We start from the raw sequence: 21237 nt of genomic DNA, 5'->3' as shown, positions 1-21237 counted from the left end.
GTCATTGTATTCTTCAGATGCAACCCACCTAATGTAAGTGTGGGCAGGTATTGTTTGGCCTTTGTCGTAGTACCAGTGAGCTAAGCAGTGGAGATGCCAGCTCTGGCATCACGCTATTCATTTCATACTTTTCAACACAACTGGTGTGGTGACCAGTGTTTGATGGGTCCTCAATGATTTTATCTTTTTGCCCTCTACCTTGTTTATGCTACAGAGTTACCATGCAGTTGTGTGCTGAAGTATCTTTTTTTTTTTTTTTTTTTTACTAAATCTGGGGAGTACCAAACCCACTAAGTGTTGAGCAATGCCACATCATTTACATATCCTACTGCAAGCTGCCTCCTCTTCCCAGATACATACCATTCAGTCCTCAGTTTCCCACAGGTTTCCATGCACTTTTAATAATATTAACAAAAAAAAAAAAAGGCAAATAACCTCTTTCAACAATAGTATCGGTCTGCATTCCCACTTGGGAGTTTCTCTAGGGAGAAAGCACCACTTGGCACTCACTGCAGCATTCCTGATACAATTTTCATTTACGGTAACTTTGGGAAAGAAACGTATGGAGCACCACACTTACATCTTTTAAGTTAAGAAGGTTTATTGTGTGGCTCAGTAGCTTTACTCCTCTGAGCGCCTCTGATCTTGCCTGCTGAACCCCTATTTTTGCTTTCTTAGAACAAACCTGGAGCATGCCAGATGGATGGAGTTGCTAGAGCTTTCTGCCCTGTATTTTAAGAAGAGTTTACTGTATTTGTGCGTTCACCCTAACTTGCTTGAGACATCTCCATTCCTGACTGAATCAGGGCAGGTGCCTGCCCAGCTTTTTGGAGTGGGAGGTTTTGTTCCTCAGTAATGTTCCCATGCTTACACGGGGCATTCTTCACACCCAGGGAGAGATCATCACTTCTCTCTCACTCTGACTGACCATGCTGCTGTGCAATGTTAGCTGTGTATCAGCAGCCTGCTGGTTAACACAGCTAAGGTTCTCAAAGGAGACTAGATCCAGTTAGGATTGCTGACAGAGACTTCAAAGCATCACTTAGCCTTCTGTCCCCCCTTCCTTCCAGGAAGGCTGAACAGTAAGTATGCTAGGCTCATGTGCTGCTCATGGATGTGACTGAAGGTGGAAAATCATGAAGGAAGTCTCTGCAACCACTATCACTTTTCATACAAAACGTTTATTTTAAAAAGTTGCATATAAAGTTCTACACAGGACGGTTCCATTTCTATAGTAAAAAACCCCAACCAACCAACCAAAAAAACCCACAAAACAAAACCAAAGGAAAAATCCAGCTCTGTCACTCAAATGGTCAAAGGGTTGCTCGTTCTCAACAATCCACACATAAGAGACTTCAATGTGTGTTTTGGTAGAACCCCATGGACGAAGAAGAAGAGTTCATTAAAGAAAAAGGTTCTAGATGTATGTATTTACATCATTATCTAACACGTGTTCTTTTGAACACCACAGCCACAAAACCACATTAGCACTTGGACTGGATTTCATTCTCTGCCCTGTTTCTGTGCAAGTGTGGCTATTTGGGGTGCATTACAGAAGCAGCTGTTTTCACAGAAGACTTTTTTTAATAGGCTTGGTCCACTGCTAATGCCCTGGCACTGTTTCAGAAAACAGAAGGAGGATTTCATTGGCTCCCCAAGAAGAGGGCTGAAGATAGTAGACACTTATGCTTAAAACACCTTCCCTAACCTTATCTTCCACTCTGAAGAGAAACAAATTGGAGCAAGATGCCCTTCTAGTCAGAGGGTGAAAGAGCTTTTGGACTGAAAGCTGCCTGGAAGAAATTTTAAATTTTGATAATGATTGTCTGAAGAAGTTATTATAAATGATCTGAGCAAGTTCTGCTGTCAGATTCACATCAGCTCTTCTTACCCCACCATGGTTCTGAGAGAATTCCATTCTTCAGCAAGTATAAAGTTCAGTTTCTAAACTTCTTAAAGCAAAAGCAGATGGCTCAGTATATAAATATATCCAGCATCTGGATTCTCGGTCACAAAAATAACATTCTTTATACAATAGAAAATGGATCAACTACGAAACAGTTCTCTATTGATCTTAAGACTGAACATCTTCAACAGCTTCATCTTCATCTTCTTCCTCCTCATCTTCATCACCTTCCCCCACTTCTCCATCTCGCTTCTCTTTTTCAAGCATTTTTAGGTATTTGCTAGCTAGGATCTTCTTTGGCAAGATATCTAGAAGGTAGAATTCTTTCTTTTTTAGTCAGTTTGAATATTTTATTGCCTTATTAGTACTGCTGCATCCATAGCACTAATGAAGTTAAGTCAAAAAGAGGCTCTATTAAAAACATTAAGTGAATAATCAGATTAGTTAGCCTGACCTATACAGTTATAAGAACAAGATGGAAATACCCACTTATGGTACAAGTAACCAAAGGTAAAGTATGTTCTTTATAACTGATTACTAGCAACTTTCTTTACTATCTGCTCATGTACATTACTTACTTATGTTAAATAGTGATCAACTACTCAACTGCCTTAGATTCAGCAAGCCAGCCATCCCATTTAAGTCCTGCAGGAACAGTTTTTCTGCATTAAGATATTTGTTCAGGGCAATAATGATGGACCTGGGACAAAGCAGAACTTTGTGCTCTTAGAAGCACATCCACAGGAACCCAGAGAAAGACAGGGCTAAGAATATTTTATTCTCAACCTATATCCCATAACTTTTCTGAGCTGAGTGTTAGAACAAAAATCCAAGTATCAGTTAAAACCATGTACATATGCAGCCATATGTATGTGTATATATCTATATACACACGACAAGAGAGGATACCACAATGAATCACTTTGAGAAGTAACAAACATTACAGATTTAAATGTGTCATTTTGGGGTCCCATAATTTCTTACAGAAAGATGTGCAGTGATCTTGTTTCATAAGCTGAAGGCTTGTAGATGGGAGTTGCTGGAGTTTAAGAGATGCTTAAGGCAATATGCTGAGAACTAATTAGCTTTGTATAATTTGAAGCAAGAGAAAAATCCTCATTCACAAAGACATGCGATGTATTTTATGAGTTCCAGTTGAATGTTATGGAGAAGATTAATGACCAATAGGAGAACTGTGTCCTGAAAAAACAATTCAGCAAGAGCAAGATTACATTTTCCCAATTACTACTGAATTTACCATAGATACCTGCAAGGAACTGAAAGGTCTCACACTCTTCTGCAGTATGAGACAGGTCACTGTAAGTTAGAGCATTCTTCTCCTTGCCTCTGCCATGTTTGTAGGAGTATGTAGCCAAATATTGAACAAAAAGCTCCTAAAAATTAAAAGAAAAGCGACCAGTCAGACTATTGAATTTACATATGTAGTTGGCAGCGGTCTTCTTTGATCCCTATTTAAAGGCACAAGCACCGTATTTAGCTGCACCTTTCCTGGGAGCTGTGCAGAAACTCACAGGCTTCAGAAAAGCTCAAGGACAGGATATGGCTGCATTTCCTTGGAGCACTGACTGCAGGCTTGGGTTCTTGTACGTAACTGAATTTGTCCTGCTCTTCTACACTTTCCACAGCCTAGCAAAGGTCACTCTGGCTCAGAAAGCAACAAGGTTACTACTTCCACACGGGTTAATTTATACTAATGGACAGTGGTGTAAACAAGAACCCCTTGTATGGCTCACTGACTCTGGGACCTCGGTTGGGCAGGACAGGACGACGCCCAAACCCCCTTTTAGCGCAGCGGGAGCCTGAACCCTGATGCTCCATGGCCGATGAGACCCAGGCAGGAGGTGTAGAGAGGCGGGAGTCGCTCGCTGAGAACGAGGCCGGCACCAACACAGCGCGGCTGTGCCCGGTGAGAGGAGCGACGCGAGAGCCCAGCCCGGAGGCTGCGGTCCCTCAGGGAGACACAGGCCCAGCACGGCGGGGAAAAAGCGGAGTCGGCCAAGAGGGAAGGGAAGAGGGAGCCGGTACCGTGGCTTTGGCGGTGAGGAACAGCGCGTCCTGGTTGATGCTGGAGACCTCCGGTGAGCTCTTCATGATCACGCGGATACGCGACAGGGGCAGCGACACCAACCGGTTCTCTCCACCGCTCAATCTCGCCGCCATCTTTCCCCCCTGACCGGCTCCAGCCCTTCACACCCCCTTCACCGGGTAAGGACGGGGCGGCCGCCGCGCACGGCCCGCTGGGAGCTGTAGTCCCCGGTGGCCAAGCGATGCGCCTCGCCCTGCCGCGGTCCGCCACGGCGGGACTACAACTTCCATAGAGTGCCGCGCTCCCCGCCCGTTCGCCGAGCCGCGGGATAACCACAAGTCCCGCGAAGCAGCCCTAGCTGGTTCTTTCCTCCTCAGCTCGGGGGATTACGGTTCTCAGGAGGCCTGTGGCAGCCGAGGCTGTCGGGGACGTGGAGTTTCCCAGCTGGCCCCGCGGGCGAGGGCACTGGACGGGTTTCCGCAGGGTTGGGGGATTCAGGTCTTCTTTTGATGAGCCCTGCCGCTGAGCTCCAGACTAGCACGCGACTTTTGGGAACTTGTTTTTAATAGCAAACAGCCTCATCCTATATGTATTCTAATTACAGGCCAGTGGCTACACTGTTAATTCGAGCTGTAATTACAGGCTGCTAAATACTTCTCCCTGCTGTAGTACAGGAAAAGGGAATGCTGTCTGGTAATCCTGACACTTGTCAGAGATATGTTGAGGTGTGGAGTGCACATATAAACTATTAAGTGAGCATCAGTCTGTGTCTTTATTCTTAACACATTTTCCACAGAGTATTAACCTAGTCTGTCTGCTTTGTAGGTAGCCTGTAAAATGCTTATGGACAATATGTCAGCGTACGCCTGCACTAGGCAACAGCGGCTTTGTTACCGGTAGCGTTGGTCCCAGAAGTTCATCTGACCCTCTTTGGGCAAGGTCTGCTGGACCCTGCTCAGTGGGAGTGACATGGCATTGTGGGACATGGTTTAGTGGGCATGGTGGTGTTGGGTTAATGGTTGGACTCAGTGATCTTGAATGTTTTTTCCAGTCAGAATACTTCTGTGATTCTATGGGAGTTGAGTTAGCACGTCCAGAAATGATGATGCATAGTTTGCATTTCACTAATGGCTTAAATAAAAAATTTCCAATATGCTTTCAAACAATACACCTGATCATTTGTATTGGTAAGAAGTCTGCTGAGGCTGATGAGTTGATCACTGTTTAGCATGAGAGAGAAGAATGGGAATTTTTTTGTAGCCTTCAGTAACAGCTTGAAAAAATTAGGGCAGAAAGGGATGTACTTATAAAGAATAATGTTGAAAGGAAAGGACAAGGAGTTTGTTAACTGTTACTAGATTATATAGAATTTGCCCGGTACATAAAAACAAGGCTTTCCTGTATATGATACTAATTTATTAATAAAAGATAGCATCCTAAGCAGTCATAAGCACTTTAGCACAAGGATCATACAGTGATGTGTTCATTGGCACCAATTCCAACATCACTCTATTTGGAGATGTCTTTTACACTTAGCTATTGCAGATAATTTACATATCTTAGGCTGCATAATTCTCTGAATTTCCTTGAGGTTACAACCTCTGTGAGGCCATTCTGTCTAAGTTACATCTGAAGTGGAGCATAATGTCCTGTGATGCCACAAGGGATCTCTAGCAGGCTCAATTTCTTCTTTACAATCTTGTGACATCTTGTGGTAGCAGTTGGCATTACTATGACTGAGAATTTCTTATATTACTGGGATCTTTCATGATTTTAACATACATATAAACACTAATATACCAAGATTTCTGAGGGTATTGAGCTATTTGGATACGGAGTCATGATCCATACAGATCCCATAGGATCTAAGGACTTGTCTGTAGTCATTCTGCTCAGCTGTGGACAATGCAGTTTAAGGTGGTCTGGGCAAACCAGGACTTGTTTTCCCCTTCTCTAGGTCATATCTCATTATCAGATGTTTCCTCTTTTCCAATGCAGTGTTCCCTGAAAGGCCACATGTTGGACAAACATTTTTTTAATTCAGTACCATGCTGGACAGATGACAGCTTTCAACTGATCTCTAGAGAACAGCAGCATGAAGACAGCAAGCTTAAGGCATCTCTCCATGCTGCAGAGATTTAGTCTGGGGGGAGACGGACTCACGATGAAGCAATATAGCGTAAGGTTGGTGCACACACACAGTATACCATGATGTTGCAATATTACTGATATTTAACGATTTAACATTTTTAGTATATTTTTAAATTGAAAAATTAATGGCTGTTGAGTGGATTTGATTAAACTGATTTGTGGGAACAAGGAGGTTGCATCATACTCCAAAGATAAAGCTGAGCAGCTACTAAATTATATGTGAATGCATAAAGGCAATCAGAAAGTGACTGAAGTGACAACGGTGACTTTAAGATACTTTAACATTTAGAAGTCTCAGGCAAGGCTCTCAGTGTAGGAGTTCTTCCATTAGAATATCTGGAGCGATGAATAGTTTCAAAAGCAAAAATCAATTAATGGGAGCCCAGCTTTTAGGCAGAAAACACCATGTGTAATCTGCCATTTCCATTTTTGATATATACATACTTTAGGCAACTTCATTTCAGAGATCTTTCTGCCACTTGGAATTACTCAGAGCATTGCATGCCTGCATCCTGGAGGATCTCAGGAGACTGAGTGGTTTAATAATCATCTCCAGTATACCACATGGTAGCCAGATCCATCCTTGTCTCAGGGTTGTTATGATCCAGGCTCAGAAACTTCAACCACCCCATGTAGATGTGACCTCAAATAATTGCCCTCCCTCCCCCAGTACTGGCCACCCACAGACTCCATGTTTCCCATGAGCCAACAGTGTGCCATCATGGATATAAAGCTCAATGATATCCTGGGGTGCATTAAGAAAGAGTGTGGTCAAGAGAGGTTCTCCTCCCCCTCTACTCTGCCCTGGTGAGGCCACACCTGGAGTATTGGGTCCAGTTCTGGGCTCCCCAGTTCAAGAGAGGCAGGGAACTACTGGAGAGAGTGCAACAGGGGACCACAAAGATGATGAGGGGGGTGGAATATCTCTCTTAGAAAAAAAGGCTGACGGACCTGGAGCTCTTTAGCATGGAAAAGATCAGACTAAGAGAGGATCTTCTCAATGCTGAACAGTAGCTAAAGGGTGGTGAAGAGGATGGTGGTGGGCTCTTTTCAGCGGTGCCCAGTGATAGTTCAACAGGCAACAGGTACAAACTAGAACATAAAAGGTTTCACATAATGAAAAATGTCTTTACTTTGAGGGTGATGGAGCGCTAGATTAGGCTGCCCAGAAAGGTTATGGAGTCTCTTTCTGAGGAGACTTTCAAAAGCCACCTGGATGTGCTCCTGTGCAACCTGATACAGGTGAACCTGCTTTGGCAGGGCGGTTGGACTCGATCTCCAGAGATCCCTTCCAACTCCTACCATTTTGTGATTCTGCCATATGTGTTATTTGTACTGTACATAATAAACGGCTGCCGTTTGAGCCAAGGGTGTGCCGGATTTGTTGATTTGTAACCTCGCAGCCGATTCTGCAAGCCGAAACAAAGCAAGTGTCTACTCCATGTGGGTGGGCTTTGCACACTGGGTAGAGGACGCCTTTTGGGGACCACAGTATGATTGTGTGAAACGCCGGCTGGCGAAAGGCACTGCGTGCAGCGGACCGCTAAGAGACAGCACCGCTCCCTCTTACAGTAAACGGAGCAGCCCACCTCCCCCTCACAGCCTCTCCCTTTGCACATGTGCGGCCCTCCCCCGGCCGGGCGCGGCTGCGAGCGCCCATTTCCGTCAGTTCCGTCGCGCACCGCCCCTACCCGCCCCTCGCGTCCGGCTGCAGGAGGAGGCGGGGCGGCTCCTGTCCCGGCTGTGAGTGCTCCTTACCCCTAACGCGTAAGCTATCCAGGAGCCCGTGCCTGGTTTGAGTCGGATACCCCCTTCCCCGAGAGACTCTGCCCCTTCCCGGTGCCCCACAGCGGTTCCTCTGGGCCTCCCCTCTCCTCACTCTGCTCCTCAGTTCCCTTCCTGACTGGGCGCGGGGGGAGCGTGCACCTGACGCCGCGCCTCCTCGGGAATTGTTTCTCGCTTTAACATTTATTTCTTTTCTTCTCCTAAGCTTCGCCGCGCCCAGTGCGAGCATCTTTCCGGGGAGAGGGAAATCGGGGAAGCGGAGCGCCGCACCGGTGAAGCTCTCCCTTCCTGCCCGCCCGCTGCGGCGGGACGCGGCGCTCCGCGGAGTCGCGAGCGGCGGGATGGGCCGCGGGGCAGGGCGCTGCGCTTCGAGCTGACAATTGGGCAGTGGGGTGGGGGGACCTTCGCACCATCAGGAGTTCTGAGGAGCTCCTCCTCCGCGAACAGCTGCTGCTCTGCTATCTGTGCTCGCGGGCTGCAAACTCTTTTACTCTTTTTCTTCATGTCACTTCGCAAAGCAAGTGTCGGTCGGAAGCTGTGCTGTGGCTTTTTTACTTGTTTGTTGGCTTTTCTTTGCTGCTTTCTTGCTTGCCTTCCACACCACCCCCCCCCCCCTGCGGTTGGTGTGGGTTTGTTGTTTGAGTTGTATGTGCGTTTTAGAGGGTGCTTTTGAGCTGAAGTCCTCCAAGGGATCTGTGTGGTCTGGGAGGTCTCAGAGGAGAGAGGCGGGCTTAGCTATGCACGTTTTCATTCATGACACAGCTGCAGTACTATCGTTTCTGGATAGCTCAAGGGAGAAGGAATTATAAATATTTAAAAGTAGAAAGTATTGGCTGGCCCTTCTGATGAACCTGCCTGTGTTTTGAGAAAAGAATGACTTCCCTTTTCTCAAAAATTAAGTGTTCAGGACCTGATTTTCCTCTGCCTGGCCATGTGCACTGACAACTGTGTAAAATTTGGTCGTTCCGCAGTGGTGTCGTTTTACATCTCACCTCATACAATTTTCCGTATTTTTCCCCAAAGGGTATTGTGGAGACAGCCTGGGGAGCCCGAGTCTGGAAGGACATTTCTCCTGAGGTGGTGCTTCAGCAAGCGTTTATTCAGTGGCTGTGGCAGGGAGGGGTTCTCTGCTGCGCCCGTGTGTTAGGTTGCTTGTATAGGTGCACGGTGAATGACACTCTCGGCTGGAAAAACCTAATTTGCCAAGACTGAGAACATTCCTTGTGTATCTTTTTCAGTAGGCTGCATGATTGAAGATTGGGTAAAATGATGAAGGAAAGTATTAGTTATACACAGTTATACAGGGTGCAGAAGTGTTTAGCATCAAAGTCTTGGTTTGTTTCTACAACTGTATGTACATATGAATGTTAAAAGATAATACACGTTTTCTTTTACTAGCCTGCAGTTGATGCAAAATGAGTGTTCCTGACTACATGCAGTGTGCTGAGGATCATCAGACTCTCCTGGTTGTGGTTCAGCCAATTGGCGTTGTACCTGAAGAGAGCTTTTTCAGGATCTACAAGCGAATTTCAGCAGTGAGTCAAGTTAACGTGCGTGACTCTCAGCGTGTGTTGTATATCCGTTACAGGCACCATTATCCCCCTGAGAACAATGAATGGGGAGATTTTCAGACACATAGGAAGGTTGTGGGGCTGATAACTATTACAGACTGTGCTTCTGCAAAGGACTGGCCTCAGACGTTTGAAAAATTCCATCTGCAAAAGGAGATGTATGGTTCTACTCTCTATGATTCCCGGTTGTTTGTCTTTGGGCTTCAAGGAGAGATTGTAGAGCAGCCCCGCACCGATGTGGCGTTTTATCCCAGTTATGATGAGTGTGAAACTGTGGAGAAGAGAATAGAAGATTTTATTGAATCCCTCTTTATAGTGTTGGAGTCTAAGCGGCTTGACAGAGCCACTGATAAGTCTGGAGACAAGATCCCGCTCCTGTGTGTCCCTTTTGAGAAGAAGGATTTTGTAGGTCTGGACACCGATAGTAGGTAAGCAGCTACTTTTGTCATGTCACAAGTCTCGAAGAAATGTGGCAATTGCTAGACTTAAGAATAAGCCTTTTAGAAAGGACAAAGCACACTTTGTTAAACCAGAGGTTGTAGGCCTGTGTTACTGTGTATGTCTGACTGTTTAATTTGTAGTCTGGCCATATTTGATGTTTTGAGTTTCTACATTTTATATATATATATATATATATATATATATTTATACACGCACACATATACGCATATTTAATTTATGAGGCTAATCAAATAGTAGGAAGAAGTCATAGGAAAGTTTTGACAGATTCTGTCATAAAGAAACTTTGCTGGAAAGCTTCAAATGGTATATAGATCTAATTTATTAGTAAATTCAATTAACATCAATGAGAAGTAATTTTATGTAGTGTTTGACTAATCCTGCTTATCATGTTTGTATCTTTTTTCCCCTAAGCCTCTGTCTGCTTTTTCATCCATTTGTTTTGGTGACTAAGTCCTGCATCTTTCCCTGTCTTTTGTTTTTATTTAATTAGTTTGTATTCTTGTCCTGTCTTGTTTTGCTGCCATTCTTCTCACAACTGTTCTGTTTGGTTTTGTGTATGTTACAGGACTTCTTGTGTTTTGTTTTGCCCTTGTATCATTCCTTCCTGATCATTTGCATGCTCAGCTTTCAGATTTGTGCATGTTACATGGTGCTTGTGTTTGGGATTAGTAATTCTGGCTTAGTAGCTACATGCAAGTGTGAATGCCACTTGCCTGCAGTTAGATTCAAAGGACAGAAGCAACCATCCTCCCATTGACTTGGAAAATACAGAGCTGTGGATGCCTCATCAAATACATTGTTGTATGCATGAGAAGAGTATCTTTTATATCTGTCTTGTACTGCTAGGGTTGTCAGCAGTGGTTATTGTGTATAAAGGCTCAAAGGGTCCTTGGCAGAGTTCTCCAGAGCTATCCAGGCAGTTTTGCAAAGCCATCTGATCATGTTAATCACCTTGGCCTGCACAATTAGTTCTAGCTTGAGAATCTCTGTATAAGGATATGGTATACTCTAAGAAAGTAGTGTTACGTTTTGCATTAGTTTGAAGCCCTCAGTTAAATTCTCTCTGATTGCTTGAGGGACCAACAGTACCTTTCTTGCCTGCCCTGGTCCTCCTTGCTGGTGAGCAGTTGAACTTGCTAGCCAATGGTGTGCCCTAGTTGAACTACTCTTAGTGTTCTGATTACTCCTTGCACTATTCAACTTTTATTAGTGTTATAAATTCCTGTGTTACTCTTTTTTAAAAATTTTCTACTCCACATAGGTGGTTAAGTTTTGTAGACTAGATGAGGCCTTTTAGAATCTTGGCCTTTAATTACTTTGTTTAGGTGATTTGTGGTTGGATATAATCCCCAAGATTGCCTATTCCAATTAGCTAGGAAAACCACGAATCTTAAGACCACCATTAGTTACGCTATTTAATGGTGTCTTCTAAACAGCGTGTTTCCAAACTGTACTCAGGAAGTCAGTTCCTTACATAAATTACTCATGAGCAGTGGCTGTGTTGTAGCTAGCATGTATTTCCTGTGAAGTTCTGACCTGATTGGGAGCTCCAGTACAGCAGTGTGTTTGTCCACTCATATCCAAGAAGATATTTCTGTAGTTGCACTGAAGAGTTGAAACAGGTTTACTGTGATGCTTGAAGTCTTGGCGAAGTGGGAGGTGTATGACCCTGATTCTGTGAACTCACAAGTTAATCACGGTTTCAGACACACGTATGGCCTTGCTGGGTGTTTTGAACACCAAATAGTTTTTCAGTAAGTCTAGATGAAAGGATATACTTTAAATGTTTACTACACTTCACTGCTCAAAGAAAAGGTGTTAAATATTCTAATCTTTCCGCTTTCAGTTCAGTAGTAAGCAAGTTTTTGAGCTTAATTTTGTGGTGAAGGTAGTACTTCTCGTGGTGAAACTTTAGCATTTATATACAAGCAAGCTGAATTAAAAGATTTTTATATTAAGTTTAGTGTTTTGCATGGATGAGTAAGAAAATACTTTGAATGATTGGACTTTTTATATACATGTTTGAGTTCTGTAACAGAAAGGAGAAATTTATGTGATCTCAAGTAAATGTAAGAAAAGCAGCTGTCCTTGACTGAGAGAAAAATAGATATGCATAGGGTACCTGAGCTTGTCTGCAGAGGGACCTTTCTAGGCACATTTCAATGCATGATGCATCTTTGCTTTTGTGTTCTACTGGGAAGGCTGGACCACTTCCCCTGTGAAGACAGGAGGAGAGTGTTGGAGTTGTTCAGCTCCAGGGAGACTTTGTAGCAGCTTTTCAGTACCTGAAAGAGGCCTACAGGAAACATAAGGAAGGGCTTCTTGTCAGGTAATGTAGTGACAGGACAAGAGGTAACTATTTCAAATCGAGATTAGATTTAGATTAAGTACTAGGAAGAAATTCTTCACAATAAGGTTGGTGAGGCGCTTGGAATAGGTTGCCCAGAGAATTTGTAGATGCCTCATCCCTTGAAGTGTTCAAAACTAGGTTGGATGGGGCTTTGAGCAACCTGCTTTAGTGGAAGGTGTCCCTGCCCATGGCAGGGAGATTAAATTTAGATGATCTTAAAGGTCTCTCCAAACCATTCTATGATTTTACTTAACAGACAGTCAGGACCATGAAAGGTGATTGAACTAAGATCAGTTTATTAAACTAACCTACACTTTCAAGCCTACGTCTTTAGATGTGATTAGTAATTACAATCACATGATTTGAAGATTAAACAGACTAATGAACGTTTTGAATCTTAAAAGAGGCTTTCCCCCAAGCAGTTTATTGGAAAATATAAAGTTTAATACTTATAATCAGGACTACATACATAGGTCTGATCTCTTTTACCCAGTTAGTAAGACTAGCATTAATTTGGTTGTACAGTAATTGGAACATGGTTGCCTTCTTTTAGGATGCAGCATTCATAATTTAGGTAGATGCATCATTATGCTGCATTTCAAATAAGCTAGTTCTCAGAAGACGTGGAGCTGATCTTTGTCTTTTGCAAGTTGCTTGTGTGATGAGCAGAAGAGAGAATATTCCAGAGCTCGTAATGAGATCATAACGTACGTAAACTCACTATATTATTTGTGTAGATTTTTTTTTTCTGCTGGAAAACTTTATGCATGAGAAATAGTAGCATTAAATCCTGAGAAGTTTGGAAGAAAGATTGTCCTGTGAAACAGAAGTTGTAGGACTGGAAGTCTGACTTCATTGTTATCCTCGAGCACTCAGCTGATAGGTGATCCTTGCAAATCTGTTACTTTTTTTCCTGTCTCTTTATGTGTGAATTAGGTGAGGACAACTGAAAAGTTTCTAAAATTGGTTGCTCTTGGTAGTTATTTGTAGAGTCTGGAAGTGGAAAAATCATCATTGTCATGATGACACAAAGGTTTTACAAGCTTGAAACCAGGAAATGCACTTGCCAGAAATCCCATTTGTTTAACTTTTGTATTTTATTTTTGTTGGCAGCTGAGAAAATAACCATACTCGTGTATGATTATAAATCTACTTGGATAAGCTTATTTTAACGTTGCTTACATCAGTTTGTGTTTTAGGTTCGTTCTTTAATACTGGTAAGGCATCCAGTTAGTACTACGAAGAGACGAGATAGTAGGGCTCTATTTTATAGCTGTCTTTTTTTTTTTTTTTTTACACAGTCTTCTAGAGGGGATTTGTTCACCAATTTATTGAAGTTTACAGTATCTCAGTATCTCTGTGTTGCTGTTAATTTTCTTTTCTGTTCTCTGTCCTTCTAATTTTGGTTTTGTTCCTTTCTTTTGTTTTTCCTCTTCTCTCATACTGCCCTGTGAGTTTGTTGTTGGGTCTAAAAAGGTAGGCTGTGATTGTGTATCTTTTTAAAATAGTTAGCTTTTCTCCATGTACTGCTTTTCCACTCCGCCTTCATTGCATATTTTAGTGTTGCTTTTTTGTATTTATTTTTTCACTACACACAAAAATCATTGCTGCCTGGAGCCTTATTACTGTGGTTTACCCCTTTTGGTGCATTTAGCAATTATATTTGGTAGCAATGCTGTTTTTCTTTTTTTTTTTTTTTTTTTATAGGACACACATAATTTGCTTAGGTGGCTGCTGGCCTCTGGAATTTGCTTTAGTTTTTAAAATCCAAAGCCATGAAGCTGTTGCTGCCTGTGTTTGGTTTCCAAATTTGAAAGTTCTGGCAGTTGATCAAATGCCATAGCTGTGCCTTTTTAGTCTGGATAATGTTATGAGTGGTGATATTTGCAGTTTTGCATGCTAATTGGAATTAGCAGAATTTGATGGACGTTTTTGTTGAAGCATTTTGCATGAATACTTTTGCAAATTTATTTTGCATGTTTCTTGTCTTTAAATTTAGCCCCTTGGAAATTTTGAGGATCCAGAAATTCATTCAAACCTATTGCTGGATGATTTCTAGTGAAGACAAATTCTGTCTTGAAATACAATACCGGTGGTTTGAATTTTCTGTAAAATTTTCCTGGAATTCTAGAAAAGAGTTGGAGGTGAAGGAGAAAAGCATTTATCCTACATGGCAAATAAAACAGAAATGGAAATGAGATTGAATAGTGTTTTTTGGTTCCTGAAGTAGGTTTATTGTCCTCCATTTTCAAGTAGTAGTAGTTGTGGTTGCTGATGGTAATAACAATCGTGGTTATTATTCTGAAGAGAATATATAAGACTATGTAAGGTACCAAATTAACACAACTGACTTTAGAGAGTAAGGTTTTTAAACTGAATTTGTAGTCAACTGTATGTGTCAATGTGTTGAGGAAAGTACCTTTGAAGAGGAGTTCGGATGAGTGATGCTATTGAGTATTCCATATGTGGTTCTGCATTGTGCAGCATTGCCTTTCTTGAGGGCATTTCTGAATGCATCGCACTCTAGAAGGAGCTTGTGGGGTGTCTTTGGGAAAGGCTTGGGTGTGTCTTTGAAACTTCATGTTTTAAATGCTCTTCTGGGGGAAAAATAAATAGAAACAGCTCTTAACGGTATGATGCTCTAAGGAGCTGGCCAGAAAAAAGATTTGTCATCTTATCCTAGAAAAGGGAGCAGGCAATTCACATGGACTTTGTCATCAATAGATTTGATTTAGGCAGTAGAGTCTCACAGGAATTAAACAACTTTTTAATTAAAAAAAAAAAAATTAGAAGGAGTCTGTAAACTTCTCACTTTCAGCTTTGTGGCCAGATTGTTTAGGTAAAGCAAAACCAGCTAGATATTAAAATTAATAATGTTAATTTGATACTCATATATGTATATATGCATGTAGGACTTTTTCCATTAAATTTGCACCCCAGTGTCCACTGAAGAAATCATCAGTCACTTAGACATGATTTTAATGATCTGATATTGTAGCTATTAATTTTTTTTTTTTTAAAAATAGGCCTCCCTAATATGAAGTAAATTAAGATTTGGTGTCTGTGGAGAGTGGGTTTCATTTCAGTGATATCTTTGCCTTTTGTCTCTTTGGACATACTTGCAGTAATTGGGATAAAAACATCACCTGAATTAATTATACTTTATTTTGAGAACTAAATTAAGACATAGTTTATACATTCGTATGGTGCAAACTTGCTCTGTAACTAGTGAGAAAATGTTTTCCAGAAGGACAGTGAAGACTTGCAGGGACTGTGTGAGAGAGAGCCTGTCTTGGCACCACATTTAAGTGCCTGTAAGTAGGTGTATGAATTCAGTCTTTGAGTAATTAATAGTAAGTATTTTCATCACCAGGATTAAAATTCCCATTTGTTTTTAAACAAGGAGAGTTTCTGAAAGAGAAATGTTTTGAATGAACAATGTTTACTGATGGCTAAGTAAATAAATGCGTTCAAACTTTGCATGTATTTACGTATGCATAAGCCTGCAGCAAAATTAGGTGTTGGTTAGGAAGAGCTGTTTGTGAGGCAGCATGATTGAAATGATTCCAGTATTAGGTTCTGATTTAAGAGTCTAACATATCTCTTTTCCTTTTGCTGCATGACTCATATTTATGAACTTAATCATATGCATATGAACTTAATCATGTGCAGTCTGGAAAATCTGGAAAAACACTTGAAAAATGTGCTTTTGAGAGAATAAGAAATGTAATTAGTCCATAAATGTAGCGATTACTTGGAAGTGTAGAGAGAGGAAATTTGAAGTTTCAGCATTTTTAAGAGGTAGTATAGCTGTGTAAGGAAGTGGTGATTCTCTATTTACACTGTTTATGCTGTATAAGGAAAAAAGTTAAAAATATTATAACAATTTCAATTTTGTTATGGAATGCAGAGATTAGTAAAACTTGACTTGTAGACAACTTTTACTCTCCTATACAATACTGATTCAAGATTATAAAGTAGCTTTTTGGCAGAAGTGTTTCTCTATACCCTGAAGCTCAAATTGAAATCTTGGTAAAGTTTGGTGCCTTTCCATAGTTTGGGCAGAGCAGCTTTGGTTTTCACTTGAATTTTCATGTATTTTTTCCTTAAAAAGATCTATAGAGTGCATGCTTGTTGAAAAAGAAAAGATGAGACATATCTGAAAGACAACAGTTGTATTAATCTTCATTTAATGTCATTACCACATCAGTTGTGAATATGATGGGATCAGAAAAGTTTCTTGTTTCCTCTTCCCTCCTCTTTCTTCCTCAGCTGGGTGGTGCCTGAGGGAAGCAGCATGGGCAAGTTACAGGGTGAGCAGTGAGCAGAGAACCACAGAAACTTGGTAGGAATACCACAGTGGATGGCTATAAATTCTTAAAGATAGGAAGGGAAGAAGAGGGGATAGATTTACACTTTATGTGAAACAGGAGTTTGAATGTATGGTGCTGAGCTATGGAGATTATGAAAGTTTTTTAGTGTCTTTGGATCAAGACTGGAAGGGTCATCATCAAGGGACATCTTACGTCAGATATTTGTTACTAATTTCCCATTACTTTGGCTGCTTAAGGAGGTCTCAGGCCATCAGAATCTGCTCCTCTTTGATTACATGGACTTCAGCTGGGACAGCAATGTAGCAGTATACAAGTTGCCCATTGGTTTCCTGGAATGCATTGAGGACTGCTTCCTGGAAATGATGGAGCTGCTGAGTAGGAACAGTGCTGTGGTAGATTTACTGCGCACAAACCAAGAAAACTTTGTGACAAGATAATTACCAATGGTAGCCTTAGGTGCAGTGACAACAATATCATGAAGGTTAAGATCCTTCTGAACACACTGACCAGTAGGGGAACAAAAGTCCTATGTTTTAGAAGAGCCAACTGCAATATGATCTGAGCCAAGATCTGAGGGATTCCATGGGAAGTATCCACGGATGGAAAAGCAACCTGTGACTGCTAAGAAACATTAAAGAACAGTCTCCTGGAAGCTTGAGCAGTCCGTTCCCTACCATGGCAAAGGAACAAGGCAGAACACGATACTACCCTGACTTCACAATGAGCTTTTGGGTGTACTTAAAAGCAAATAGACAGCTCTGGAGGGGCAGCCAAATACATGTTGCAGGCTATTAAAACCATGGTTTGGAGGTTTTCAAGATGTGTCTCGACAGGGTACTAGATAATCTTATCTAACATGGTTGGACTAGAAGGGCTTTTGAGGTTTTCCAACCTGGGCGATACTATGACTCTGATTTATTTCATTTGTCACAAGAATATTAAAATGCTCTGAAGTGCAGTCTTTCAGTTGTGTGACTGTGTGTAAATGCTGTGTAGCCAAAATATGTGCTGCATTGGGATTTTTCTTGATCAGTGTCTCCTCAAAATGTTGTTTCTTTGCATACCGTGCTGGTTAGAATTCATACAGGATATTTGCTCAGAGAAATAGTAAATTGATTAAATAGTAAAATATTCATCTACTATTATGAAGGAAAGAAAAGTGAGACTTCAAGTGTTTATTACCTCACATAGTTATTTCAGAGGAATAACTAAATTGTACCTTTTATTTTCCAGACATTATAAGAAGCGTTGCCAAGGCCGAATGCGGAAGCATGTTGGTGACCTGTGTTTACAAGCTGGCATGTTACAAGATTCCTTGGTGCACTATCACATGGCAGTGGAACTTCTACGGTCTGTGAATGACTTCCTGTGGCTTGGAGGTAGGATTAACCGATAGTGAATCGAATACTTAGTTTCTAAAACAGAGTAAATCAAGCTATCTTCTATAACTTTTCTTCTGTACTATGAATATGATTTTGGTGATCAGGTGTGAAGAATTAAGTCAAAATAAAAATTAAAATATAAGCCAATGTGTTTAAGAAAACCCGCAGCATAAAATGTATTATTGTAGTAAAGCATATACTTAAAAAACCAATAAATTCTGTGTGACTTTTTAATGCTTTTCTAGAAGGTATGTGTTTTTGATGACAGTTTACTTTCTTGCAAGTATCTCCACCAATGTATTGGCTTTTTTCTTTATTCTGCAGCTGCTCTTGAGGGGTTATGCTCAGCATCAGTCATCTATCATTATCCTGGTGGCACTGGAGGAAAAGTGGGATCTCGCAGAACACAAGGAGGTTCTCTTTCTGCTGAGGCAGGCAACAGACACAGACCAGGTAAAGATGAGATCTGGCTTTTATCTCATTTGCTGCCACTGAACATTTTGAAATTTCTTCCCTACTTCTGAACTCTGTAACCCATGACAAGATAAACTGGAAGAGTGAGGTGGGAGGGAAGAACACAATTTTAAAGATTTTTACATGCATGAGTTTTCTGCTGTTTTGGTGTCAGTGCCAACACGTGTGCTTTGCATGCAGTTGCAAAGCTTTTGATCTTTTAATCTGATTAACAGTGTCTGTGTTAGCATCAGATGCAGATGCAGGCAGTTTTCATAAAAAGTGCAACTGATGTGGCAGTGATGCACCTGTTGAGCATATGAAGTTAGGCACACTTATTCTGAGGTGTTTGCTCTTTTAAAGTCAACACTAAATTAACTAAATACCAATAAACCAATCTAAGATTTAAGATGTAGTATACTGAGCTGTCAAATTACACAACTAATATGAGGATTGTATTAGTATTGGTGTGGTAGCCATTCCTTGGCCTCCTTAAACTATTTTAGAAATTATTAGGGGAGTAGCAGTGGGAAAAAAAAATAGAAAATACTATTAAGTCTGTGATTCACCTCCATCTGGACTATTGTGTTCCATTTCAGTTTCCTAGCTCAGGCGGCTGTTCATGTTCCCTGTCTCCCAGTTTTCTACTTGAAGGAGATTGCACATGGGCAGCAAAGATTATCTAGGTGTGGTTTCTGTACAAAGAATAACTGAGTGCCTAGAATGCTGAAGTTCTTCAAATGATATGACTGAGGAGAAATATGAAAGAGCTCCTTGATAATACGGTGAATGTTGTGGAGGAGGTTGGATTGGGATCAGAGGTTCAGTGCTGCTGCTGCTAGTAGAACTAGAGGGTATCAAATACAGATGGAAAAGCAGATGAACAGAGTTACTCTTTATGCAATTTATAGGTATGATATTGAACTCCTTATTAGAAGTTGCTAGATCTGGCAGTGTGACAGAGGCACAACTCATGTAACTCATGTCCCCATGTCCACCCAGTCATGAAGTAGAGTGTGTGTTCCCAAGAGGTGTACACACAGACACCCACACAGCGTTGATATGCACAGCTGGCCACAGACCAACACAGAGAGAAAACACAGCACTCATGCAAGCACAGGCCACTGACAGCCTCATCCTGCTTCCCATTCTGGCTGTTTTCATTCTTACTCCTTGGACTGCCTTGAGCCGCCTTCTTCCCTGTCTTTGGTTTATCCCCTATGTATCCCATATGAAATCTTGTACAATCCCAACGTGGTTTTTTTTTTTTTTTTTCTCTTTTCTATTTTTTCTCTGTGGTCCTTTGTAGACAGTAAGTTCTCCAGAGAGCTACTCATATTAGCTGATCTTGATGGTTTTCACCCCAGACAGCTCTCTGGGCTCTGATTAAGCTCTTGGGGTTCAGCTATCTGTCAGTGTTCCTCTGTGCTCCTTTGTGTTTGGAGAGAACGTTTAATCACAGAACTGAAAGCTTGCCACCTGGTGTAAAGGCTTCTGAAAGTTTCTGTGGCTTCCAGGGGAGGCTGGCTAGGGTTGTGAAATTAAAATGTGGTGTTTATTATTAGTGGGACAGGCCTTTGGTCTGAGCCAGCACAGCCATTTCTGTGCATATACTAAGGTTCTTGCACAGTACTGAGAAAACACAAGCTGGTAATGGTGTAAGTTCTGTGTGCAATATGATCAACATTTATTTCTTCACCTAAAACACCCAACCACCCATCTTTATTCATTTGTAAGTCACAATCTAGTAATGCTTACTTTGTATTAGTTTACCGACTATGTATATTGACACCAGGTTATTGTGATAGTAAAATATTTTTCATATACTAACTAGTCATTAAAATCTGTGCATTTGGTCCCATGACCTGTGAGTGCATTTTATGTTGGCTGTTAGAGTGTAACTTTACGTAATTATTTAACTGTCTACTTTTTCTGTGAATATTTAACAGTAGATGTTGCAATCTGGGTATTCCTTGGTTTTCCCTTCCAGACAAAAATGCTTCTTCATGGTACATTAGATATTGTTCTTTAGCTAAGATCTCTTTAATGTTTTGAGGTCTAAGCTTCTGCACTCTCTAGCCAAATAGTGAGTGCTATGATATCTTTTTTTTTTAATCCTACAAAGTTTTCTGAATGTCTTTTTTTTGACTCTGCAACACCTTTTGCTTAAAATCTTTTCAAACTGCACCTTTCTTTATAATTTGCTTTGTTATAATGAATTTTGTGAAGACAGTATTTTATCTGGGGAATAAATTCCAGTGGGAATCTTTCTGTGGGAGAAGGCTAGAAACAAAAGGAGTTCCCAAACTGTGTGCAAATCAAGAAATGCCATACTTGGAACTGCCATTCAATTCATGCCTGTTTTTTGAGGCTTATCGATGGCAGAGTTGACTTAAGCACTTCCTGATGTGTCTGGAATTGCAATTCTTTTTGTGCCTGTACTTCAGCTTTGACAGGTCAATGTTTCTTTGTACTGACTTTGTGCCAAGACCCAGTCAAGAGAAACATCTTTCTCTTGAATCTCTCTGATTTCCACCATTTAGTGTTTTTAGCCTATAGTGTGGGACCTGGCTGCTAAAACCCCAGTATTGAGGTATCTGCTTTAAATAGAAACATCTTTGGAAAGAGAAGCATTAATATTGTCTCTCTTTGTGTAATACAGAACAGAAGCTTAACAGGAGAGAAATGTAATGTATTTCATTCCTATCTGTAACAATCAAAATATTGTATGTTGTGGGGTGCTTTTTATTGTTGCTGTACCCTTCAACTTCTTTTGAAACTCTTTTGATAGGAATA

General features: G+C 41.3%; 2 protein-coding genes across 2 annotated transcripts in view; one reads left to right on the top strand and one right to left on the bottom strand.

Moving 5' to 3' along the window:
* Positions 1 to 2047: 2047 nt before the first annotated feature.
* Positions 2048 to 4087, bottom strand: CHRAC1 (chromatin accessibility complex subunit 1). Its single transcript, XM_054385446.1, has 3 exons — positions 3953 to 4087; positions 3174 to 3300; positions 2048 to 2214 (listed from the first exon to the last, which is right to left on the bottom strand). The coding sequence occupies exons 1-3, from the start codon at positions 4085 to 4087 to the stop codon at positions 2075 to 2077; spliced, it is 402 nt and encodes a 133-aa protein (XP_054241421.1). The 3' UTR covers positions 2048 to 2074.
* A 5217-nt stretch (positions 4088 to 9304) lies between these two features.
* TRAPPC9 (trafficking protein particle complex subunit 9) overlaps positions 9305 to 21237 on the top strand; it is a 418319-nt gene continuing 406386 nt past the window's right edge. The window contains exons 1-3 of the mRNA XM_054385350.1: positions 9305 to 9888; positions 17840 to 17985; positions 18313 to 18441. Of these exons, the coding sequence (XP_054241325.1) occupies positions 9305 to 9888; positions 17840 to 17985; positions 18313 to 18441 (859 nt within the window). The remainder of the gene's footprint in view (positions 9889 to 17839; positions 17986 to 18312; positions 18442 to 21237) is intronic.

The sequence above is a fragment of the Indicator indicator genome, chromosome 12, assembly GCF_027791375.1.
Source record: "Indicator indicator isolate 239-I01 chromosome 12, UM_Iind_1.1, whole genome shotgun sequence".
NCBI classification, from domain to species: domain Eukaryota; kingdom Metazoa; phylum Chordata; class Aves; order Piciformes; family Indicatoridae; genus Indicator; species Indicator indicator.
Note: the sequence above shows the minus strand (reverse complement) of the source record. Positions and strands in the feature narration are given on the sequence as shown.

Bases quoted from the DNA above. Each gene is read 5' to 3' on its own strand.
- CHRAC1 (XM_054385446.1), bottom strand. From the start codon at position 4,087: ATGGCGGCGAGATTGAGCGGTGGAGAGAACCGGTTGGTGTCGCTGCCC. The intron at 3,301-3,952 runs GTACCGGCTCCC...TTTAATTTTTAG, and splicing joins TCCTCACCGCCAAAGCCACG to GAGCTTTTTGTTCAATATTT. The intron at 2,215-3,173 runs GTATCTATGGTA...TCTACCTTCTAG, and splicing joins GACCTTTCAGTTCCTTGCAG to ATATCTTGCCAAAGAAGATC.